This window comes from Numenius arquata, chromosome 1 (assembly GCF_964106895.1).
Source record: "Numenius arquata chromosome 1, bNumArq3.hap1.1, whole genome shotgun sequence".
Taxonomy (NCBI): Eukaryota; Metazoa; Chordata; class Aves; order Charadriiformes; family Scolopacidae; genus Numenius; species Numenius arquata.
Window position 1 is genome coordinate 25,965,630 of NC_133576.1, and position 26,371 is coordinate 25,992,000.

Below are 26,371 nucleotides of genomic sequence, written 5' to 3' on the forward strand. Positions count from 1 at the left end.
TCAAATATCCACGCAGTAATCGAGATGATGTTACACTTCCCAAACAATGTAGGTGCATTTTTCATTCACCTTACTTGAATTAATTCGTCACATTTCCCACTTCTGCGTTCAGAAGATTTTTTTAACTTTATTCGTCACTCCTGACCTACCGTGGCACAACAGACATACTGCCTGTGCTTTCTAATGCACCATGTCACCAAAGCACATTATTTGTCTGTGCCCGACCAAGCCGGTGCCCAGCAGTGCTGCCTGCCCTGGGCATTGCTAGACTCTGGTCCCAGTCAGGAACTGTGCTTGTGATACTTGTCCCATCCCCAGCACACTTTGATAGCAGTGACTCTCTGCCTCGGTCTTATGAGGGCAGAGTTTGGCCCTTCAGTTTGGCCCTACTGAGATAAGGAATCTGTGGATTTGACTAGCTGAGTGATAATGGGAAACAGATTCTGTCTGTTAGCTTGGATGTTACCTGATTGCAAAGCTGTTAGCCCCCTGAAAGGCCTGCCACAGCATACAAACCACTCTTGAAGGCCAGAAGACTGCTGATCTCTGGAGCATGCATCATGTCAGGCGGGCTGCAGAGCAACAGTGTACCAAGCCCGGACGACTGTACAGGGGCAAACACTGGCTTAGCCCATCTCCCAGGTTTAAAATGGCCTTCACGGGTCCAGCGAGGACTTCCTTGGGCCCAGGGTGGTGGAGGAGCACAGTACCTAGGGGACGACGACGCAGAAGGGATCCCCAGCAACCACCTGTGACCTTTGCTGAACACTGAGAGAGGACTGAGCCCTGCATGGGGACACTGCCTGAGGTTTCCTCCTTCAGTTGGCCCGAGCACCAGTGCACATTGCATGCCAAACCCCTTGAAGTGGGACATCACCCAGCAACATCTTTGGATGAAATGGCTCCCTCCCATGCTCCAAGAGGCCGATGCTGTCTGTCCTGCCATGCTGAAAGTAGGTTGGCACAAGTGAAACCTGCCCTTGTTTCCCGAAAGTTCTCTTTTTTTTCCTCCTTTTTTTTTCTTTTTTTTTTTTTTTAATTTATTTTTTTCTGTAAACAAGACCATACTTGAGCTCTAATCTGTGCTGGGATGAAGCATTTAACATCTTCAAATCTTGTCAGCTTTATAGTCTGAAGGTTGAGGATGGCTAGGGGAAAAAAAAACAAGAACAAGAAATCTCTTGAGCTGTGGAGTTTTTGTTATTGTTATTTTCCTTTGTAAGATGAAGGTGATTTTCTGTAACACAAAACTGTTGGATTTTTCTCTTTCCCCACAAAGTTTTTTTCCTTTGTTATTGACAATGCGTAGGATACAGTCTACCTTTGTGTGAACGGCTTAACTTCTTAGGCCGCTGGGACCTCTTTGGTAAGGCTGCCTTCTACCCTTCTCTTAAGGAAAAGAAAAAAAGGTGTAATTTACTTCCACTGATGAACAGATGAGTGTTACCAGCTGAATTAGGGTCATTACTCCATATACCTCATATTCCACATGCTGATATTTGAGCCACCAAATGCTAACAAAAAGAATTCCCAAAAATGTTACTCTGCTTTGCAATGGGATCATTTCTCTATGATGTTTTTAGGCCACTTGTACAATCAATTTTTGATGATACACATCTCTGAAAACACATCTGGGTTCCTGCCCATTCAGTCTGGTTGTTCTTGTATTAACAGCATGCAGAGGTGCTTTTAGTTCTGATTAACACAGTTGGGAATGTTCATTCACATTACAACCAATAAAAGGGATTGCAGTACTAAAGGAGGGAATGTGGTTATGAATCCTCACTGGAGAGTAGGTGCTGGTTTTTGGTTTTCAGTATTTACCCAGTTCTGCCCTTTCTGATATTTCTCTGAGCTGTTGACTGAGAAGTAGGGGGAGGTTGGGTTTTGTTTGTTTTTACTAAGTGTTCAAAATAATAATGTTTGAGTGTGCTGGACGTGCGTTTCTGCAGCGGTGACTCTGCCATTCGGAAAAATGGTGATGTCAGTGGGTCTACAGGAGAAATCTAGCAGTGACATATTTGATAGCCTTCCCCTTGAGTGCAAAGGGTAACTACCACAAGTGCTGATTAGTGAAATTAATTTCCTCTACATAGCACATATACTGCAAAATTTCACTTGTCTTTTCTGCTTTTTTCCTCATGGTTTTGTGTGAAAGCAGAGGAAAAATGTGGGGTGTGTGATGCCCTCATATCTTCCTCTTTTCCACAGTAACTGTTTTTAGCAGAAATTAAAGACCCTTTCTTATTAAATTCAAGCTTCCCTTTTCAGGCTGCAATACTTCTACCCATTTAAACCTGTTTCTGGAGTACACATAGGTGAAATGCTGAAGACCTATTAAAGTGTGCAATAAAGCTTATTCCTGTGGGGATTTTGCTGTGAATTAGTGGGCTTACAGTACCCGCTACAGTGCTCATATAAAGGAATCTCTTCTGAACTTCAATATGTATGAGTCCTTCAACTTTGTTAGCGTCCTAAGGATGCATAATACCTCTTCCCTTGAAGAGATGGCTTCCAAGAATCAAGGATATGTGCTTAGGGAAGCTTTAACTGATGGAAAAATTATTACTTCTGCCACTGATCAAAGCAGAACAAAGCACTTGACCGCTACGCTCTCTCTGTTATTGCAGTGTCCTTGCAATCAGGGAGTTCTCTGAAGGAGAAGATACCAAGAGCCATGATACCTAGAAAAAGAGAAGGAGCTCTGACCGAGAATAGCATCTGTGAGTTCAGCTGTCTATGTAAAATCTAGTCAGCCTTAATGAAGCGATTAGTGATTAGTACGAAGGGGTATGATGCCTCCTCGCTACAGACTGGCAGCTGATGAGCTCAATCACTTTCCCTGGGTCTGCTCATCTTAGAGCAGGGTTAAACCTCAAGCAAGAAATGCAGATTTGGATGTAACAGGCTGGAGTTTCATTCTAGTTGTAATATACTAATGGTAGAAATATTTAAAAAAAAGTAAAAAACTTGAATTTAAAATGAAAGTGAGATGATAAACTGTACAGCTGTAACAGGTTTGCCAGTAACTCCATAATAATGTGGGATACACGATTAGACTAGGAGAAGAAAGTGCATGGGCCCATCTGACTTGCAGAGAGGCAGTCCCTGTCTGAAAGCTAGGACTGTGACTTGGGAAAACAATATATGAATGAGTATATTAATGACATTTTTTTCTACTCTGAGTACTGTGAAAACACTTGGTCCTCATGTCATCTGCATTTGCAAACCACGCTGGTCATCCTGTTAGAAAATGCATGGGTAGAGTACAAATGTACAGGATTTAAATCAGAGCCCAAATCACAAAATACATGCACTAGAACCCCTGCAATGGAGAGACACAGAGTTCCAGTCTGTCTCAATAGCAAACTCCTCTCTCTGCCTTTTCATATAGAATGATTTTTTTTCTCTACAGAGAAGTTGTAACCTGTTCTTGATCTGGTATTTGATTTCTCTATGGAATACCAGCTGGTTAATTATGTCGAAATAAAACTCTTGATTTCTATTACGATCCAATAAGGCCAATTCACTTCTACGTCCGTCCATCTAATCCATCTAATTCAAGGAAGCTATACTGAAGGAAAACTGGAGCAACAGAGTGGCAAATCATTTCTGATAAAAAGAATGAATTTGCTTTACATCAGAGTCATTTAAATCAGCAAGGCAGAAATCTGCATTTAAATAAATGATTTTAATCTTGGTTTGCATTTGCGCTTTACTTTTTTTTCCCTGAAGAAAAACAGATTTTCATTAGTGTGTAGCCCTCTCACTGTAATTATTACAGCTAAATATAACCCCTTACGCTATTTTGCAGGAGAGTGTGCGATATCTGTACAAATCTATGTCGCTAAGCTCATGTTTATTCCCGTGGGCTTGTATTTTTTAAGCAAGCGGTTTGCTTTTCTGCTTGGGATTTACTTCAGACTGGTTCTGTTTGGCTGCTCGGGCTCCTGAGGGCTCTGCCCTTCCAGGCTTTAGAACAAGGTGCTGCCCACACCTCTCCCCTGTCCTGTCCGGAGCCGGGGGCAAGCCGGAGAGGGGGAGGAAGGGGATGGTGGTGGGTGCCTTCTTGGGGAGGAGGATCCGGTGCTGTGAAGACAAGTGCTCCCTCCATCTCTCCCGCCAGGGCTGATGGATGCTCTCCGGAACCCCTTTGATCCTGGTGGCACGGCCAGTGGCTGCTCTCTGCCCGGGAACTCGGCCCTGACAGCAGCTTAAGCAGTCTTTCTTAAATTTTCTTTTAACTGAACTTGACGTATTACAGCCGGCTGGGCCTGAAATGATGGTGTGGGGTTCTTTGAAATTTCAAGTATGATTTTACAGGATTATTCCCACAGTAGCCTCAGGTGCTTAGCTTAGTTGGTTGCATTTTAGCCCCTGACTTGGGAGGCCCCACGGGTGCCAGCACGGCCCGACTCCTGCGCTCGACACCCGCCGGCCGCCAGCAGGGCCCTTTCCTGTCCCCCTCAGCCCAAATCCCCCCGGCCCCCTTGCTTGGAGGGGCAGCAAAGCCGGTGGCCGCAAGGGGCAAAGGCGGCACCCGTGCCCATGCCTGGTGGCCCGCAGGGCCGCCCTGCGCACGCCCCGGCCAGGAAGCCGTGGGCGGGCGTGAGGTGACTTATGAGGGCGAGCGCCCGCCCGCCGCCCAGCCTTCCCCCCACGCCCCGGCAGGGAGCCAGAGCTTCAGCAGCCCTGCGGCAGGAGCCGGGTGCCCATGGCCCCCCGGCGCTGAGCCCCCCACCTCCTCCCTGCCTCAGGGGGTGGCCTCCGGGCCGCTCACCCAGGGAAGCCACAGGTAGCCCTGTGGGGTGCTGGGGAGGAAACCGGGCGGGCTGGGCTTCTGCTGGTGTTTTTTTGGGGCAGGAAGGAGAGAGGTGTGGTGGCGGGTGCTGTAGCTCCTCCGGGTGCCATCCCCCCCGCTAACCCTGTCCCCCTCTCCACCCTGCCCAGGAGCTACAGGAATATGGAGTGCTTGCCCACCGCCCCACCAGCGCTGGCCTTGAGGAGGTGGCTGGGGCTCGGGCTCTTCGTGGTGCTCTGCCTTCATTTAGGTAAGCAGGAGCGGGCGGTGTGGGAGCGTGGGAGGGGGTGCGCTGGGCCTGAGCCCTGTGCTGGTCGGCAGGGGACAGTGGCCCCCAGGGCACTCGTTCTGGTGCCTTATGAGAGGGGATCTCATCAATGCTTATAAATATCTGAAGGGTGGGTGTCAAGAGGATGGAGCCAGACTCTTTTCAGTGGAGCCCAGCAACAGGACAAGGGGCAACGGGCACAAACTGGAACACAGGAAATTCCATCTCAACATGAGGAAAAACTTCTTTACTTTGAGGGCAACAGAGCACTGGAACAGGCTGCCCAGAGAGGTGGTGGAGTCTCCTTCTCTGGAGACATTCAAAACCCGCCTGGACATGTTCCTGTGCAACCTGCTCTAGGTGGACCTGCTTTGACAGGGGGGTTGCCAGTCCCTACCACTCTGTGATTCTGCCAGGGCTGAGGCTGGGCCAGGGCTTGGGGTGCCTGGCTCTACTAGCCATGGCAGCAAGGAGGACCTTGCTGAGGACCCCTGAGCTCTCAGACCCCCAGGATGGTTGTGCCAGGCTGCCAGCTCCCAGAGGGGTAAGGTGGTCACCTATCCCAGCTGAGGTAAGGTGAGAGGAAGGAGAGTTTTCAGGGCAGCTGACATCTGCAGGAAGTACGTGATGCAGTCCCTCAGGCTTCAGCTTCGGTGACAGAGCAATTTCTGCAGTTTTTTGGATGGCTAAAAGTGAATGTGCAGTGGGGAAAACAGGGCTGCGTGGCGGGTCAGAGGGCTCTCCGCTGCGTGGGCAGCGCAGCGCACGGTGAGTGCTTTCTCCAACAACACCAGTCCATGCTGGAGGCTGTCCCCTGTCTTGCTGCAAAGCTCACTGAAGTCCACAGGTCCCTCCTGACCTCAAGAAGCTTGGGATGAGTCTTCTCAGATGTGTGAAATGTTAACCTTGAAACCACACAAAACTCACTTCTGAGCTGTGTTTCACTGTGGATGCAAAACAGGTTGTTCTTTTTGGCAATTTTAGTTTTTCATTGTAGCTAACGATACTCTAGAGCAAACCTGGGCTGGACTGAGGCTTTGATTAAAAATCAAATGATGTAAAAATAGGAGTTTTTCATGCTGATTTTGTGAAACTGGGAGATATTTGATGCTGAGTTTCATTTTGAGTTTGTCTCAGAATCTTAAAACTCAGATAATTTAACAGGGATTGAATCAATGGAGCTCACTTGTAAAGAAAGAAACCACCTCAAATGCCACTTGTGAGATCTCTGCTCTCCTGTCTTCCCACACACTCCTTTCCCTACCTCTGTGCTTGCGACCCACGTGTCAAGTGTGGATGTTTTTTGCCCATGCTGCAATGGGCAAACAATCTATCCTGTGCAGAACTGTTTCTCTATATATAGTTTTAAGAGCTTGTGGTATGTCATTAATGTAATTACAAACGTGGTAATTAGCAGCTTGTGTAGCTGCTCCATCTAAAATGGATGCTGATTCCAAGGCCAAAGGTGGGCAGTACTTGGATATACAGTCTGATACATGCTAATATCCAGTACTAGAACTAGGAGTTTGATAATAGCAAACTAGGTGTTCCTATAGTTGTACTTTTTTCAATATGGTTTACTAAGGGAATGATAGTTTATCCTGCTTTATGTCTCTCCATCTGTGTCTTAGGCCCCTGGTCCTAACTTTCAAATCCCCTCCCCAGTTTCAACCAAATTTGACAGGAAGGCAGAGCTGGCGGAGGTGCCGCTTCCTTGCCTGCTGTGTGGAAGCCACTGGCTAGCCACGAGCGGCACCCAAACAGCCAGAGCCCGGGCTGCCCCTCCTCATGCCCAGCTGACAGAAAGGGCAGGAGGCAGCTGTGAGGGGGCTGTAAGGAGGGTGGTGGCACTGAGGGCTTGGGAACAGGCAGGGAGGCGCGGGGAGAGGTGCCTGGGCTAGGAAACACAAGGCACAAATCCATAGGCCAGCAGGTCATCCTGTTGCTGAGAAGACTTACTTCTCCAAATCTGATCGATTACAAAATTCTGGGGTTTAATTCTGCAAGAGGCAGAGTGGAAAAAACGCATTTTTTTAAAGCATTATATCAGCGTTGGGGCATGATTGTTAGATGCTTCCCACGCAATGAGTCTGTGGAAGTCCTGCTACTTTAGGAGCAGGTTGCTTGGCAGACACATAAGACCAGCAGAGCCGAGGCGCTTCCTTTCTCTCTCTGTATGCACACATACACACCCTGCCACCTTTCTCTCTGAAAAGAAGTATTCCTACGCTAGTGGCCCTTAAAAAATATATGGTATAGTACCCACAAATGAGTGGTTTTAAAAGCTTTACTAGCACTTGTAGGTGATGCCTTCCCTAGATTGCCCACAGGGACCACAAGGAGTGATTTTGACCTTGCCATGGCAAGATGGGGAAGCCCTGGGAGTCTGCCATCACCCTGCCAGTGACTCCCCAAGCATTGTTAAGTGAGTCACCAAGGCCAGCATTTACAGAACTGACCCCATGTGGGACGGCTCATGACCCCAGGAAGGCGCAGTCAAAGCTGGCACCCAGAGCCTGTGGCTACATCTTGCATCCTTGGCTTTAGTCCACGTGTTCTGGTGCTTGCACACCACTATGCCACAGCGCTCCGAAAGGTCTAGTAGCGTGCTAGGATGAAAGCAGGTGCTCTGTGTATGCCCTACGTGAGTGAAATAGTAATATAGAGAATGCCAGGCTGATTTTCTACATCATAGCAGAAGAAGTCTTTAAGAGGGTCTTAATTAAAAAGGATGATTTGAAGGTTGTATTTCATAGGAATTCGTGTATGCCCAAACTACGTAGATACATTTGTTTCCCCTTGAATTGAATTTTGCTGCTCTGGGGTCCACCTGAGGTGACCCACTGAAATGCCAGTGTAATTTAGAGCTGCTTCTGAGATGTCATCTGCTGCTGGAGACACTGATGTGCGTGAACACCCTGCTGTCTCAGCACACTGGAAAAGTGGCAGAACAGCCTTGATTACAGCCTTGATTACAGCACAAACTTACTTATTTACAGTCTGAACCCATTGCCGGTATTCCCATGGGCTTGTTTTTCTCCTGCCATTGCACCTTCACAACTACCTACGAATATCAGGATGTTCTCAGTCGCAGTTTGTTGTATTAGGAAAATGTTGCTAGAAGTTACCCAGTACGGCCTTTCCCTGCCCCATGTGCGAGCATGGTGTAAGCACTGATTGCAGGGCCCTAGCAAGCCCAGGTTTTGTTCATGGAGTATTCCTTTTAGGCTCCTCTGGAGTCTTTTCATCTGACTGGGGACCGTCTAGTGCTTGGTTTCTTCCCAGTGGTGAATTTTTTTGGGAAGTTTTGAGGAAAATCCCTATAGCTTTTCTGAGTTATTGGAGAGTTGGGAGTGTGGGGAATAGCCACTTCCCTCTGCATTGCGAGCGGGTGTTGGCTCACAAGCAACTCACTCTGGGAATCCCCTCTCACATGTTACTGCCAATAAAGAGCTCAGAGTGGAGCCCGGTTTCGGAAAGGGACAAAGAAGATCGAGAACGAGAAAGATTCCTTGTTTCATGGCCACCTCCAAATATTGAAGTATCTAGTAATGAGATTTAGAGGCTTGGCGGCTAATTTCCGTGCCAGCTCTCGTATGGATTGTGCCTAGGGCAGATTTCATGATGGAGATGGCAGAAATTTTTCTTTACGTACCAGATTTTCCCACTTGATCACTGGATGCAAATTGAGTTTCTATCTTATTGCTCTTGCTGCCTTCAGCTGGTTTTTTAATTACTTTTTTCGGATGAGTTTCCGTCTCCTCCTGTTCCAGACATGCAGAAACTAAATGTCTTTGGTTCAAAAACAAGAGCAGAGGAACTAAGGAACTCCTTTTTCTGTCTGTCTGTCTATCCAGAGTGAAACCTGCTGTAACAGCTTGTCTGGAGAAACAGAAACCCGACTAAAGGCTCCGGCTTTTGCTTATAGACTCTGTTTTACCTCTTCTGCTGTGTTTTTTTAAGCAAAAGAGTTCTTTAGGAAAAACACAGCAAATTAAACATAGACAAGCTACAATTCTTAAACAGTCAAAATAGAGTTATCTGCCTGCATACTGAGTTTGTAAAGCTACCGCTCAAACTCTCCTTTCACCCACATTGTTTCCTCTTTCCAGTTAGATCAAAATGAACCCAGATAACTCCAGTGAGCTCACATCACTCTGAGGGCAACAGCTTTTTTGCATTTCTTGGATCACTGAGACATTTGTAACTTTTTTGCAATGTGAATGTCAGACATTCCTGCATTTAAACATGCAAAGTTCGGGGCTGAAGTTTTACACACTGGGTAGGTTACCAGCAGAAGTTGCCACCCAGTACGCCCTCACAACTTTTCCTGCTTCTTGCCGCCTCAGTTCTGAGTTACAGGCATGGTTTAATGGGCGGAATTAATCTGACCTAAATGAAGACTGCCACTGACGGAGTTATCCCCTTGCCTGACTTGTGAGATGTTAGTTTTCTGTGGGGGTCAGCCCGCTCTCTTCAGTGCCAGTCTGCTTTTACACCCAACGCTGTGTACCCCAGAGGGGTCTGCAGGCAGGCAGCACAGCTGAGGGGGCCAAACCGAAAGGTGCAGTCATGCTCCTCTCTCCTCCGCTTCTAGCTGCGCAATCCTCCCCTCCTTTGTACTGGTTCTGGTATGTGTCTGATCCATGGATGAGCTAATTTGACTCGCGGCTTAGCAGAAAGTTTCTTTTTTTCCCCCTTGTTTTACACCAACGTGACATATTGAACCAGCCTCTGAAGAGCCTGACAAGGAAAGCAGTGGGGCCACTTGGGGTTGGAAGAGAAAGAGGAGCCAGATCGCCTCTGCTCATGTGGGGAAGGTGTGAGATTGATGCCAGTTTGTCATCTGGCTGCACCCTGAGGTCGTGCCGGGCAGGAGAAGAACTTCCATGTTCGGAGAAACTCTCCTTCCTTTTAAACATATGTTTCCTACTGTAAGTGCTGCACGCATGCAGATGTAGTATTTTTCATGAGATGGCAAGGCAAATGTGCTGAACGCAGTGAAGGCTGTTAGCTTGGCAAAAGGAGGCCAGTTTTGTTTTTAAATAGATGAACTTCATGTTTAATTGTAGGTGTTCTGTCCCCTTGGAGGGACATCACCATCAGGAGTCTCAGGAGGTCGTTTGAGAGTATGTAAATCTTTCCCAACGCAGAAATGCCACAGGCTTTGCTTCGGCTTTTTCTCTGTTATGCTTTTAAAATATCATTGGTCCCAGGGGACTCCCTGGCTGAAAATAAAAGTGCTGACTGCTGGCTAACGGTGGCATCTCTAGCTATACTGCGCTCAAAAGATGTTCACCTTTTGGCAAGCCCGGAATGCTACTGTACCATATAAAAAGCTGTTAGAAAAGACCACTGTGGCAAGTCCCTCTGCACACCACTGCTCTTGGCATAGCAGGTGCCCCCCTGCGTAGTTTTAAATGCCTGGCAAACAAAGACTTCATCTCTGTGCCATGGCAATTGCTTCAGTCTGAAGAGGCCTCGCCACCAGACACTGCTTCTTACCAGCCGAGAGAGCCCCTTCCTCGAGCCGCCCTGCGATGCTCCCAGCCGCTGCCTCCAGCGGCCCCCGCCCAAGTCTCTCATTTCACTCTCTCTGCAGCTTTTGTAGCTTTCAGAAACCTCTGGACCACTTTGGTCTTGTTTCATTAGTCATCTTTCCGATAATTACCATTCACCGTACTGCACTCCTATATAAGGCTGTTTAATCTCTCCTCCTGCCAGTCCTCCAGCTGCAGGGTTATTGTCAAGGTTGTCTGCAGAGTGTTCGTGAGTTAGCGTCTGAGTAGGGGCAAGGCTTTTATAACAAGATAATGGCTGGCAGGCCTGTAGTGTTGTTAGCTGCACTGGTGAATATTGCTATGCCTGTGGGCCAGTACTTTAGAAGCAAAAAAAAACCAAATACATTCGTAATTTTTCTAATTTTGGGTGAGCTTATGTGAGAGGTATCATACTTGATTTTCCTGGTTACTGGGCACTTTCACCTTCTATTAGTTTCAAGAGTGGGCTGGCGACTTGGGGAGCTTGTGAGGCAGTGAGATTTAGCAAGCACTGAAGAAAACTGGGGCCTGAAGCAGTGAGGAGGACCTCAACTTCAAAAGCTGTGCTGCGAGGACAGCAGTATGCATGGCAGTGGTGCTGGAGGAATTAGGGAAAATTATCTGAGAACATCTTTAGCTGGGAGATAAATATAGAGGAAGTATAAAGTGATCCAGTCAGCAAGGGACAGAGTCCACAGGGGAAAAAATTAACAAATTTATTTTTGTCTTTGTGTGCGACAAATCTCCCCCAAAGGCCTGTCTTACACAACTTTCACATCTAGTTTCTGCCCCCAAACTGGGAAATCGTAAGAGTGCTGAGCCAGTTGCAGGAATTTGATCTCAGAAGGAACTAAAATATACAAATCCTCTGAGGACATCCAGATTTAGTGTCCACCCTATCCTTTTTTATTCTAGCGAGGTCATCCACTCACGTGCTGGGAATGGAGAAAGGGGGAAGGTTCAGAAAGACTTTTCCCTTCACTGCTTTCCCCGACTCAAAGACTTCCTTCTGTCCCCGTTGCTGCTGTCCCCGCTGGTATGCAGCACAGGAGATAAGCAAGCCCTCCTTCCATTCCTCCCCAACCAACACCCATGCAAAAGGGTCCGCAGCAAAGAGAAAGATCTTAAGACACAATATAGACCCCATCCCTCCCCAAGAACTTTGGCATTTCATCTCCAGCTTCTTGCTTGGATCTGACCTCCTGGCTAGTGGTAAGAAGAGCAATTTGCTAACTGGCTTGTTAAGAGTTGTGATCTTACTCATGTTATAAACAAAGCAGACTGGACATACCCAGGTGGTGGGCTTGTCCCAGCTCGGGGCAGTGGTGACTCAGAAAGCAGTAGATCTTTATCTCAAGAAGTACTGAAAGGTGAACTGGACGCATTAGGAGCAAGAGGAAGGGATACTGGGAGAGATACTGGCTGGCTGGAGCTGCCCCAGTGCTGCAGAGAGCCCCTTTACCAAAGTATTTCAGATTCCCTTTCGTCTTCTCAGTTGCTAATTGCCAATTATAGAACTTTTTTTGTGATTAATGGAGTTTCCTTCCCTTCGAAGCCAGGTTTTTGACAGAGTAGTGACTCATTAATGGTGCTTCCTTTCATTCCCTGCCTGGATGGGTTGCCTTGCTGGCCTCATGGCAAAAAGGCAATCAAGGGGTCATGAAATCTGCTTTCTGTTGAGCAGCGATTAACTGGAGAAAGCAGATCATTTGGTCTGCAACCTGCAAAGGTAAGCACAGTCAGAGGGAGGGCTTCAGTGGGAGTACTGCATGTCTAAAACTGGGACCACATCGGACACCAGCATGTGTTGAGAGCACCCGGTGAACCGCTTTAAAATGTGTGCTACATACAGTACATCACTGCTTATCAAAGTATGCTCAGGGAGACAAATAAGATTGATAATTTCATTTGTCATCAATAGGGCGTCAAGTTAACATTCTGCTGGAAAAAAAATAATGGGATTAGTGTGTACCCCCAAAGATGGGCTGTCTTTCTGTCTGTAGATGCAGGAAGGTGTCCTCTGGTTTTCACAGCCACTTCATGACTTCATGATTTCTTCACTAAAGGCTTTGCATGTGAAACAAAAGAGGATTAAAATGGAACAAAGGCTGCTGAGGGAGTCGGGCACCAAAACACCATGAAGATATTATAATCATTGCCAAATCGCGCAGTATAGAGGTGGGCAAAGCAAGGTTTAGGAGGAATGTGTCAATGTGAAGATGGGAAGTGCATAAAGCCATGTAAGGGGTGCTGTGCCCTTACTATACTGCTCTAAGCAGGGTACCCCGAGGTTATGGTGCAGATATAAGCAGAGATGAACTTTTAGAAAAACCTCTTCTAACAGTTTCCCTACCTCAGGCCTGCCATGACATCATTTTAAACTGGGATTAATCCCGTCACTTAATGGCCACGGGCACGCTTGACTAGCTTGAGTGGGCACAGGGAAGTGAGACAGAGTGGAACCACTGCCAAATTATGTGCATCGCTGTTTTTCTTGTCTTCGGGACACCTTCTCCTCTGCTCCTTTCTCTCTCACCGCATTTGGGATGAGTAAGAGAACATGACCTCACAAGAGGTCACCCTGGCATGAGCAAAGCAAACTGGGTTTGCAGCTGCTTTACTTCGCCAGAGCAACCTAGAGCAGTGGAAGGGCAGCAGCAGGCCTGTGGTTCATGACCGGAAGGTTGGGCTTAGGGTTGTGCAAGGGGAAAGGGTCACTCCTCCTTTCCCTGCTTCCCGAGACCTCCCTTTGCATGCCTTGACTTGCTGGAGTGGAGTCTGGGTAGAAGGAGCCTTAGAGGCTTGCCAGGGACTCATGCCCGGGTTAATATGCAGTCACAGACTCCTTTTCTCTGTTTCATCCCATCTTTCTCATTTCGCGGGGTCTTTACAGCAAAAAGCAGAGGAAGGCAGTGTTTTTATGTGCTGCTGAAATGTCACGATGTCTCCACATAGAAGTCACCTGGGCATCTAATGAGTTCTTTCCTGTGAACAGTGCATTCACGGGAGTCTGTCACAATGCTGATTTAAATGCAAAGCATTTCTTCATGTATTCCAGTGTAGCACAGGATGCTTGCTGAATTTTAACTCTATGGAAGGCTTTGGGAGAATCTGATTCCTCACTGGTAAAATCACCTGGGATAAAGAAAAGATCAAGTGGGAGTGTCTAGTCTTTTAAAGACTTAGCTTTTCAAAATTTCTCAATTTTTCAAATGATTATCTGTCTTTCTTGGAAATCCCTGTAAAATACTGTATTGTCCTTAAAGGATAAATCCTGCAAGTTTGGGGTGAACGTGCTATTCACAGAAAATGATGGGCCTGAGCTGCAGAATTACCCGGGGACTGTTGGGTGGGATTCCTGCACTGACCCTAGGGGATGGCCACCAGGAGAAAGCCACAGGTCCATGAGACGTGTTTTCCTCAGCTGGCCCAGTGCCAGTCACTAGAATTGCCCTTGCCTCACCACGACTTGATGTGCACCTACTCCCAGAACTGCCCCATGTCCCTTTTTCCAGCCCACGCACAGGCGGAGGGCAAGAAAGTTGTTGGCACCCCAGCGGAGCAGGAGTCCTGGGTGCATGGTCCAGGCAAAGTTAGTGTTGCTGGTAAAGTAAGACTAGAGACACCGGCTGCTGTTGCAAAGATAAATAGGGGACTTTATGGGAAAAAAAACAATGCAAGGCTGTTTTGATCCTCCTGGTTTTGGAGGTCCACCTACAATTTTCCTCAGAGCTTTCTGTGGGACTTCTGGCTAGAAAAGTGTGCAGATCCACTCTCTTACCTGCTGCTTACACGGGGGATGGGAGGAGCAAAGAACTCCAGGCCCACCAAGGAGAACCTTTCCCACCATGTGTGTTGCTGTGTGGGTTGTGTGTGAAATGAGGTTAGCACAACGTCAGATCAAAAAAAAGGCAAAGCAGTTCAGAAGGGCAGAGAAATGCCGGACGGAGGGGAAAGAGAATGACTTTGGGGTTTCTGTTCACCAGGAATTATCTGAAGGTTTCCAACAGTTCAGCACTGCTTCTCTAAATCATGGTGTGGTCTTTTACTGCCTTTTACAGTCAAATCTCTCCACAGGACTTCTGTCCCAGAGGCAATCTGCTCTCCTGTACTGCCTGACTGTACGTGTGGTCAGGAGAGCCAAGCTCTCTGTGGCCGAGGAATTTCTGAAACACAGTGAAGGAGTGAAGGAAATAGGGATACAGGCTCAACAGCTCTCCTGCTTGCTGACTCTTGGAGCAAACAAGAAAGAACGGGTTTCCTCTACACTCGCCTTTCTGTTCTCATTAGCCCTGCCATGTGGGTCATCTGCAGCACAGGCGTAGTTTGAATGAAACATGTTTTTCTGCCCGAGGAACAGAAAGTCAACCCTTTCATCGGTTCAGTGTTGCCACATGCCGCAGCCTTCCAGTGATGGAACAACACGTGCGCACAGCAAGGGAGCGGGTGGGCTTCAATGGGGGGTGGGAAGAGGAGGGACCTTTTTTTTTCTAGAAAAGTAATTAAAAAATATTTCCATGGTGGATACCTCCCCCACAGCCTCGTTACAGAGAGCATTCAGCACAGAAATGGGACAGAACTGAATTTTCATTTTTGCTTTGCAGTTCACCTTTAAAGTGAAAGGGGACTTTTGTGGGGCTGAATGACTCTTCGTGGACTTTGGTTCCTTCAGGCCTTGCAGCACTCAGGTTGCAGTTTCAAGGGTGCAGAGCCTTTTAAGAATAGATGTGACATCAGCAGGAGTTTCCAGCCCCTGCACATGTACTGCTGAGGAGGTTTTTGTTCTCTTTTTGGTTGCAAAGGAGACTCTTAGGGGCAAGGCGTGGAGAACCTCATGCAACTCATGATGCGATGTCACCCTGACATTTACTGTACGCCTACTCTTCCCCTACTGCTACAAAAGAAAATAGAAAATTGTCTTTATCAGGGTCCACAATCCCAAAGTTTGACTAGCTGCTTTTGTGAGTCTTTCCAGCAATAGTAAAAGCTGAAGTGTGAGAACAAGCGAAGATGTGGTCAAGGGAAAAAACATACACACACGAATGTATGCAGACACACAGGAGAAGGAACTTCAAGAATCACAGCCTAGAGGGGGCTGCTTTTAAGGTGAACAGAAGGAAATGCTTTTTCTCACAGCATGTAATCAATCTGTGCGACTCATCATCACAGGATGTTGTGGAAGCCAAAAATATACTTGCGTTCCCGAAGGGGCAAGAACTATTCCAGAAGGGTGGGTCTAGCAGCAGCGATTAAACTGCTGATGACAAGAAATCCCTAAATTCCTGGCTACCAAAGGTTGGCAGGGTATGGCAGTTCTTATCCCTGCAGTGTGGAAGAACTGTTTTTTCTGCCATTTTGCTAGCAGTTGCTGGCTGACACAGGTCAGCAGGCTGAGTAGGCTCCTGGTCTGCCCCAGTCTGATTGCTCAGACTCTGCGATGCATTATAAGGGGAAGTACGGGTAGTGGGGGGAAAAAAAGTGTTTGAATCTTTTCCCTTTGGAAGACCAATTAAATAGCTGAGTGAAGGGAAACCAGTTAAATGAGAAGCTGCTCATTTAATTACGTATTCTATTTTGTTTAATTAATATTAAAATGTTTCATAGCATTGCCAGGACCTCACCAGTATTTTTCAGTGTGTTTCCTACAGATTTAATGTAAACCATGCAAGTGGGACAGGGGTAGGTGTGCCAGGGGCGAGGGGGCTGAAAGCTTATTTCATGTTCTTTCCCAAGCTCTCTGTCTGGCTTTAACTTCAGCAAGAGACCCTCAACGCTGCCCCAAGATCTGTCTGTGCCAGGGCAGTGGCTGAGCATCTGCTTGTCTCCCGCCAGCACCAGCCAGACTTTGCTGGAGGTGGGTGGCAGTTCTTAGGCTCAGCTTTGTCAAGCGTTCAGTTCACGCTTCAGGCAGAGGCTTTGCACATGGGGTCTCACGTCCACCGATGGGTGATGCTGCACTCTTCCCATCAGTGACACACTGCCTGGTCAGGACTTTCCCACTTTCTCTCGCAGAGAGATTTACTGAGATCTATTCTGCAGGGAGGGAAGAGGGAGTTTGAATCTTCTCTGTCCTGAGGCTGGCTATTTCCTTGTTTTTCTGCTCTCAGCCAATGGAGTGTAACAGATGGGTATCCCCCTTCCACTACTGGAGATGGGTGCTAAGATAGTGAGGCCAGGGCAAACATAAAGCAACTCGACCTTCTGGACTAACAAAGCAGACTGCATGGGGATAAGCATCATCCTGACAGTGGCACAAACCCAGGCGAAAGCCCAACCATCTGCCCTGGCCTTGCTATAGCACAGAACCACACGGGTCAGTACTGTGTCACTCTTCCAGCAACAGCAGGAGCTCCTTGCTAGGCTGCTCCCTCACGTTTCAGGTCCTGGCCCCTGTGAGCGCCTACCCCCTGGAAAGAGAAAGGGGAGTGGGAAAGCAGGGCTGATTACAGGAGCGGTGTGCATAGAAGTCATAGTGCAAAGCAGGGGGATTACTGCTAACCTGGTCAAAGTCGTAGGTAATTTCCCCTGGCAAGGGCCCCAGTTTGTTATTGAAGTCACATGCCTGTGTACTAGGTATGGCACCAACACAGTCACTGGCCAGGAGCTGGGGAATGCCTGTGTTGGTTTGCAAGTGATCCCAAGGGAGGCTCCTGGACCGTCGCAAATATAAATTTGTTTTAGCTAGACTTCGCAAAATTTTTCATTTGCTAGTACTAGGAGGCTGATGACAGTGTGGCTGTAACCTTTGTTTATCACTGTAGGGCTGCTTCTAGCTTCTGGGTTCTTGTAGGATTTGGGGCTTTTTCTTTAAAAAAAAAAAACCTTCCAAAAAAAACCCCAAACTAGTAGTCCACTAGGGCCCCGTTTGGCATGCAGGGAACACACTGGAGGGTGACACAGACTTTCCAAACATGGGGCTCTGAAAAGGCAGACCAGAGGAGACAGCAGTTTGGTCATGTATGTTTTTATCCCTTTACATGAATAATGGCAATTCCTTATTCTGAGGTGTGGGTATTTTTAAGAGGCCAGCATCATTTCTGTTCAGGCAGGTAACTCTTCTGCCTTTGCCTTCAGTAATCCATGCAGAAATCATTGTGTGCCCGCTAGCTCAGCAGCTTCAGAAGGACTGGTGCATCATGTAAAAGGCATTGCCAAGGTAGCCCTCCCCTCAGTGCAGAGCTGAAAATATAAACAGCTCAGTGGGTGATGAGGAACATCAGTGGGCGCGGACAGAGCCGAAAGCGGTGAGCTCTATGCAGCAGGTCCTGGCACAAGGCTATACCACTGTCTCACTGACTTTTGTTTCACCCCCACCTCCAGGCTGTGCACTGGAGAAGAAAGAAGTCAAAAGCAAACTGGGGGAAACAGTTGGCCTGCCTTGTTGTCATGAAATTCCCAGCTCGGATAGCCTACATAATTACCGGGTCTACTGGCAGAAGAACACCATGGAGGTAGTACTTGCTTACGCAGAGGGGAAGGAGATCTCCAAGGACCAGCGATACGAGAACCGGACAGAGATGAATGATAGAAACTTCACCCTGTGGATCTCCCCCGTGGAAATCCCGGACAAAGGCCCTTACCAGTGTGTAGTTCAGCACCTCAAATCTTCGCAGAACCCATCTGTTGTGTGTGATGAGACTGTCACCCTCGTTGTTGCAGGTAGGTGGATTACCTCCCAACACCCGAGTCTTTCCCATGCCAGCTTCTGGGGGTAAAAGACACTCCTCCAAACTTTAGTCATAGTGTAGCAGATAGATAGACTTTCATCAGGAAAGAATGCTGGAAAGGTGTGCTAAGGCCCTTGTATTTCCATTCTACCAACTTCCCTTCTTATCTTTCCAAAGCTACCCCAGTACAGAAAATTCACCTTTCCCACCACCAGCCCACCATCCTCCCCCTGATGCCTCCCTCTTGGGCATGGACCCCTCATGATACACCTCCCCAGGTACCACTGCTGGTGGGTGCCCTAGGCCATCTCTGCCTCCTGCTGTCTTTTGGGCAAAGCAGGGACCAAGCCTTTGGTGCACAGGAAGCGTCCAAGCAGAGTGACATTGCTTCTCTGTGACCACAGCAGCATCCCAGCCCTGCATCCAACCCATTGGGAGCCCAGGGTCTCCCAGGGGGCTGGCCAGCTCACAGGCTACACTGCAGCTCCGCTACACTGCAGCTCCACAACCAAACCGAGTTCCTTTGCTCAAAATGAATCTGAATCTTTTCTTAGAGGGTACAAAAAGTTCCGTTGACATTATTTTCCATTTCTACCACTGTTTTTGTGGTGGTTGGTTTCAACCAAAGGCAGAGATACTGGTAACATATATAAATATATATATATACATTTGAATACCTTTAACAGGAGAGAGTTCCAGGAATCTTCCAGACAAGCCAGTGAATGAGCATTCCCCATTTGGAATGAGATTTCTCAGCAAATAAACCAAGCTCCTGAAGTTTGGCCATTGCCTGCCTGTCTGAGGGCATGGTGGGGCATATGTGCAAGGAGACAAATTTAGTGACCTTTCTGGGAACCAATATGAAAAAAGGGAAGTGCGCTGCCAGCACCCTCTCTAGCTGTGAGGGCTGAGTCGTCAACTGCACGAAAAACGTGAAACAACGGATCTCTTTTCCTCCCCACATGCACTCCAGTTTCTTTCCTTCCAGAAATCCCCTTCCTGTCTTAACAGGACAGTTGTAATAATTGTGGTAGACTTCTGCTCCATTTGGAAAAGTGGGATCAGTTATTGTGGGGATCAGGAAAGGGGAAGGCCTCCTTGCCGCCGCTGGAGTCCGACTACCCTGAGAGAGGTGGAAAGGTGTTACTCACTGGTGGCTGATGGCGGAGGCTTTGTGAAGCAATCTGGGAGGTTTGAAGGGCCTTTCCAGACTGGATGTCAATGCTGTATTGCTCAACAGATAGTGGACCTGGAAGGAAATCCAGGTCTCTCCTTGTCCGCCACTGGTCAGCCATGCAATGCTGAGCAAGTTTATTTCACTAGTTGCTAGTTACTTGGTAGCCTAGACCATGGGTTCATGGTCAGCAGAAGCCGTGGAAGACACGCTACAACCTCAAGGCTGTCTGCCTTGCACAGATCCCAGCAGCCATGTGGTCAAATGGTGAGTCAGGCAGGGAGCAATCACAGACAAAACCTTAGCTGCTCCAAAATTTTGCAGTGAGTTGAGCAAGGTGCTACAGCTCTCTGCCTGGACTAGCCATGGCTGGGGCTAGCGCCTGAGGGGGTGTGCAGGCTATGGACCCACAGCTGGCAGGGGTGGGAGGGAGAATTTGATGCCTTTGGCAGCAGTGGTGGTGGTGTGACTTACGCCCACCAGGTAGCCACATGCTGAGTTTCTTTTTCTGACTGGTGCCTCTCTTGCTAAAGATGTGGTCCCATGGAGATTTTTCCAGTGGGAGAGTTGCCTTAAATAGGTCCTTTGCCATCCCTTTCCTCCTCCTCCTCACCCTGGGCTGTTTATTGCAAGCCATGGGCATCCTCAGTTGTACCAATGCAACTGTTTACAGTAACATGGTGAACCAGATTGGCAAAGGGAAGCAGGCTAAAAATGACACCACCTTTCTTCTCCTTCTTCACTTATGTTAATTCTCTCATCCATTTCACCATGCAGCCTCGCAAGCACAGCAATACATCTTACCAGGCGGGAAGACATGGAACAAGCTGTGTGGGTGGGAAACGTCTGAAAATAGGCTTTGGCGATGAGAAAAAAGTCCAGTGAGAACATTTTCTGGGAGGACCTGTGTATTGCTATGCATTTCGGAAAAAACCTGTATGACTGGGTCTTGCTCCCAGGTGGGCTTTCTGGAGGGAAATTTTCATGCGGAAAATGCTGGCCATCCTGGCTGGGAGAAAAAAAGTGACTCACTTCCTTTCCCACGAGAGATGGACCCTCTGTGAGCTTCTGACTGGGAAGGGACTAATGAGGGAGGGAAAAGGATGTTGTATACCATTGCCTGTAATAAGGATTTTTTTATTCAGGCCTGTATTTTTCCTACCTGTTTTATAATTCCTTCTGTTGTTCCACAAACTGCTGTATGTAGAGAGAAACAGTGGCATTGGAGAGGTGGGCTCATGAAGTCTGTGTACTGCCCAGGGAGGAGAAGAAGCAAAGGCCAAGGCCATATCCAGTCAAGGCTGTGGGGAGAATGCTAAGGCACAAGAAAAACCACAAAGATTTTGACAGAGGAAGAAGAGTGCCCTGTGGGGGAGTCTTTGCTTTGACCATTTGATCAGGACAGCAGGCCTCTCTGTAATCTGACAGAATCTGACTAAATCTTTCTTGCTTCAGCCGATTTCAGTGAGCCGAACATAACAGCAGAAGTATCCGCTAATACTTGTGAATCAACGGAGATGGTGGTAACATGTTTTTCTTATGGAGGTTTCCCCAAACCCAAAATGTCCGGAGCCCTCAACAACGAGTCCGTGGTTTGGAATGTCAGCTGGGTGTCCGAGTCCAGCCTCAGCCCATACAACGTCACTGGCAAACTGCAGCTCAACGTAACCAAAGATGTCATCTTCACTTGCTCCGTTGAATCCGATGGCTTGACCAAGTCCACCAGTTTGCTTCTGAGTAGGTTTTGTTAATAGTTTGTGCTACAAAACCATTTTGTTGAACCTGCTGAGTTGCCTCTCTGAGAAAGTGCTAAATTTTTGGGAATCTGTTCATGCAAGGGTGACCCAAAGATCCCACCTGTGAGCTGCACACCAAAATTTTTCAAAGGCTGTGAGACAGCAGGGATGGGAGAGGAGAGTTGCAACAGTGACCGACAAGCAGAGATGGCTTTGTCTTCCTGCTGCTCTACCGTGAGTCACAGCTGAGCTGACAGGGCAGCTGGATCCTGTTGTGATCTGGTGATATCAGCCTCAGTGGTCACCATTCAATGCCCCTCTGTACCAGAGCAGTCTTGCTGCCAGTTGTGTGACACGGACCTGGTATTCGAATGGAGGGACTTGAGAAATGTGTGTGCCTTAAAAGCCACTGGCTGCATTTAAAAAGAATTTCCTCATTTAACAAGCATGTTTGTTCCTGCTTCACTGACAGAAACTGTCAGCTGGGGTCTAGACAAAATTCTGCTTTCATACACATATTTAATATAAGGTTAACTCATACAGAAAATATTCCATTACTGTGCATGGCTTAAAAGTGATAACATAATAGATAAGTCTGTGCTTTGAAAAGCTTGAGGCACAAGTGAAAACAGCATGAGGGAAGGCAGCACACCACAGTCCAGATGTTTTGCAGTAGAAGGTGATTTGCAAGAAAATTCTTAAAGCCAAAAGGGGGTTTTGTTTTTTTTTTTGATGTTGTTACCAAAAAAGCATTCTGAAATGTCTCTGGGTCTGATGTTTTCACTGTAGAGATAAGGGCACCTTCAAGGGAAGCTAAGGAAGCACTACTTTTCCTATGGAATTGTACCTTCTTCATCAATCTTACTATAATCTAAGGGGCTTGTGAGGAGAGGTGTCATTCAGGTTCAGGACAAATGCCAGAAACTAGTGCTATATGAATGTTGGTTATTGCTGGATGTAGTGCATAATGCCCCTGGAGATGGTAACGGAAGAAGGGTATAAATATCAACTACGTAGAAAAGGAGAGCAACAAAAAAAAGTAGTAATAGTAATACACTGTTATCACACTGATTCTCAGAGGAGGGTGTAATCAACAGTGACAACAGCAGTCACAAACCCCCCACTTTTTGATTTTTAAGGTGTGGAACCACTCCCGTTTTGGTACGATGGAAATTGTCCTCCTAACAAGTCTTTCATGAACATGGAGTTCCAGACAGAATACAGCCTCTGGTAAACATAGGAGGCAAACCCTACAGTGGAGGGGAAGATTGTACCATGTATCACACTTAGAAGTTGAATGTTGCTTAATTGTGCCAGATGTAGATGATGAAAATCTGAAGACCTATGACCATGCACCAAGTCTGTCCCTCCTGTTGAATTAGGGTTGTCCTGTACTGTACAAGAACAGCCCATGATCCACTCTAATGTCCAAGTGCCAGAACGGTCATTCCCAGTGGTGAAAAGCTCCGGTGGCTCCAGATCCACTGAAACTGAGCTCTGCCACAACACTCCTCCTACCATGAAGAAAAAAGTCTATTCTAGTTTCTTTAATGCATCATTCTCCATCACCTGTGAATTCAGAGGGAAAAAATTAGGCATAAATCTGGTGAAAACAGTAAGAAAGACTGCAGAGTACTTTTGAGAATGGAAGTTTTCTAGGTACAAATTCAGACTTTTCCACCAAGCCTAACCAGTTTGTTTAAAACCAGCTTATGTGTTTTTAAATATTGCCTGTCTCAGTCCTGTTCTGGACAAAGATCCAGCATTTCAAATTCTGTGAATGTGCACAGCACATAGCAAATGTTGGGGAATGGAAGAAATGTAGGTGCCAGTTTTGTCTGTTTGTTTATTGAACAGGTACATTTTCAGGCTGTATATCTGAGTTAGAATTTGGCCAGAACCACTAAAATTCAGGTAGCTGCTCTTACATGAAAATGTCAATATGCTGTTGGGCCCTTTACTTATGTTTTGTTTCTTCTGTCACAGAAAAAACAAATAACTGCGTTGTCCCTACCATGCCTTCATCTTATAATGTCATTACTGCTTCAAGTATCATCATTATCATCTTCCTTTTGGCTATTACCCTAGCAGCAAGATACCTCCCAAGGCATGGTAAGTGTAGCTCCTTTTGCAAGAAGCAGTCTCTTACTGCTTATGGAGTTTCTATGTAAAATATGCATTTATAGAAACTATACTGACACACTAGGTATTTTTGTACCGTCTTCTCATTTCCTTTTTTTTTTTTAATGCAGCATCTACTGTCACAAAATCTAAGTCCAGCTCAGGACTTTCCTACATTTTGTGTGCAGGCAGCGCTAGGGTTCAGGTTTGAGAGTGAAGGGGTGATGAGGAGTTTTGACAGCAGATCAGAATATTTCCAAAATCAGAGGAATATAGAATTGAAGAGATTCACAAATTAGAGATTCCATTTTTTATGTATTAAGATGCTTGAAGATGCCAAGAACCTCATGATTATGATAGATACAGCTGAGTTCTGACAGTTTCAAAATGGGATCTCTCTACACACCCTACTTAGACAATCCCTCAGAAAAGTCACAGAGCCAAAGTTACAAAAAAATACAGTGCTAGGGCCACAAAAAAGACTTAAGCACAGCAACGTCCCACTTTTAGGAGAACCCCGTTCAGGAGAGATGGATTTGTCTTCTTTGTGTGGCCAAAAATGGCACAGGTGAGGTGCCCTGTCAGTAGCTCCAGACATGTCTCCAGGAGTTTTTCAACGGCAAAGAGGACCTCAAGCATCTTGGGTTAGCTGGCAGCTGAGCAGATTTTTTTTGTGCGTGTGTGTCAAAAAAAATCTCATCTTTTAGCTGTTGCTCCTAATCATGTCTAAGCTGACCTAGCCAGAAAGCCCCTGAAGATGTGGGTAGACATCTAATGGATTTATAAAAGCAGCTAGATATCCAGCCAGTATTGAAAGTCAACAGCGGTAGATATCCTATCCACACCCTGTTAGCAGCTTTGAAAGCAGTCCTGGAGAAAGACAGCAGGCCTTGCAACACGTTATAAATATCACCCAATCAAGTTGTCAGGTCACTGGGGAAGTGAAGTCTGGAGACAAGAACTCCACACTGAGAGTGCTCTATGTTCAGCCGACTTAAACCAGAAGCCACCAGTCTGAGTGTCTTAGCTCATCACAGTCGCAGCGGTATCCCCTGTTGGAAAGAGGCTATTTGCTAGGCAGCAGGGACTCAGTTCACTTAGGGACACTTGTAAGTTTGTCGTGCTTGTGTCCTCTGCTACCTCTGTTTCAACTTCAGACAAGTTCACTCCCAAGTCAGAGGTATGGAGGTAGCGTTACTATTTTTCTTTTCCCTTCCTCACAACCACATCTTTTCAAAAACCAATGTGACCACTGAGCCAGGCTGGGCTAATTTTTGTTTTAGTGCTTTATCACAAACAAAGGAAGCTTCTGGAAGGCAGTGACTCTTGGCTACACCTGTGCACATCCTCATTTTCCACTTATGCCCCTGTGACACCAGTGCTGGTTCTCTCCTGCTGTTCCCTGGGGCTACGTCAATGGGAAAGCAGCAAGCAGGCTGAACCAAGAAAATCACAGCTGATCACAGCCTGTGCTGTTAGCTGCATGGATAATGAACTTCTAATTATAGGAGAAAATGAACTGGAATTGGAAGGTTTGGCTCTAAACAAATATAGGCTGGAAATTAAAAGGTTCCTTACCATTAAATTAGTAAGATTCTGGAGCATTCTGAGATAGCCTTTTATATAGAAACCAAATTACTTTCAAAGTAGATGTAAAAAGCATACCAATGAGGTAGAATGTGCTCACCTGCAACAGCATGGGACAGAGCTGCATGAATTGGAATGTCCCTTTCAGTCCTATTTTCCTAATATGCACAGGGAGTAGATTTGCCGAGTCAGGTGGTGCTATTTTGTACAGTCGCTTTCCAGACCAGGCATATTCTGTAAGAAACTGAAGCTAGAGTTTCCATCCAACTTCCCAGTTTGTACAGTTGTCACATTTCAGTGCTGCTGTGCATTGCCGCCTGTCTGGGAAGGGAAATACCTGTCCTAAGAATGCTTCCTGCTGGTGTTGCTACAGGTCACCTTTCAAGAGCTGTTGTGGGAGCTCAGAATATGTCTGCGAGTACCTCTGTTATGCTGGTATATGGAAAGCTGAGTCGGGAGCTGCCTTGATGCTAAGAGTGGTTTCTGAGCTCAAAAAGCCATGCTTCAAAGAGCTGAAGTGTGGGAGGGAAGAATAGAAAGATAGAGCAAAATGGAAACGGGAGTTCTCAGGTGTGTGATTGTGGTGGTGACCAAAACACGTAGATGCTTTGTTGAGGGTCACAACCCCCTGCTTTGAGGAGCTCACAGCCTAACTTGCTTATTTTTGCAGTAATTTAAGAATGCAAACTCTCTGATTTTTTTTTAATGACTCTTCAATTAATTTAACACAAAGCAGCAAGATTACACCAAGATTAGAGGTCACTTAAAGCATATCTTAGGGTCCATGTTGTAAAGTTAGTGCAAGTACAATTTGCTGTAACAGTACAGAGACATTCAGCTTGAATTGCTAAAACAAAAGTCATCCACAGATGCTGAGACACTAAGGGGACCTGTTTAATCTGAACTCCTTTTAAAGCACTGAAAGAGTTGGCTGGCTGGTTCTAACACTGATGTTCTTTCACTCACTTGGTAAAGTGCATTTAGTGACATGTTACTTTTACTATTATTTCCCTTCAGACATTATCTAAGCATGTAGCAACCTGTCTTTGTGCCAGGCTGAGGTCCTAGCCCTGTGCTAATGAGAACTGTTTTATCTATATGAATCTATATAGATAACATTTATATCTAACAGAGCTTTCTATCAGATCAGACTATGGCTATGGGCCAGCCGTGTTCAGATGTACTGCAGGGATGAGTCTTGCCAAGGAAAAATAGAAGTAACTAGACCTAAAAGATTTCTTTTTCTTCAATTTCTTCTCTCCTCTCTCCCCACTCTCAGTTATACTTTACTTTGTTGAAGAGGACATTTGGATTCAGCATTTTAATGTCTTCTGGAATTCCAAATACTAATGAGGGATCTTCTTTTTCAGTCTGTTCTCACTGTTGTAAGCCTCAGGATTCAGTGGAAGAGGGTGTGAAAGAATGTATGAAGACACCTATGAGCTCTAAAGTGACATCTGAAACATCATCTGTATGA

General features: G+C 46.6%; 1 protein-coding gene across 1 annotated transcript; it reads left to right on the forward strand.

Annotated features, from left to right (window-relative positions):
- Nucleotides 1-4,963: 4,963 nt before the first annotated feature.
- LOC141464871 (T-lymphocyte activation antigen CD80-like) lies at nt 4,964-26,371 on the forward strand. Its single transcript, XM_074148023.1, has 5 exons — nt 4,964-5,051; nt 17,930-18,268; nt 20,906-21,187; nt 23,173-23,298; nt 26,265-26,371. The coding sequence occupies exons 1-5, from the start codon at nt 4,964-4,966 to the stop codon at nt 26,369-26,371; spliced, it is 942 nt and encodes a 313-aa protein (XP_074004124.1).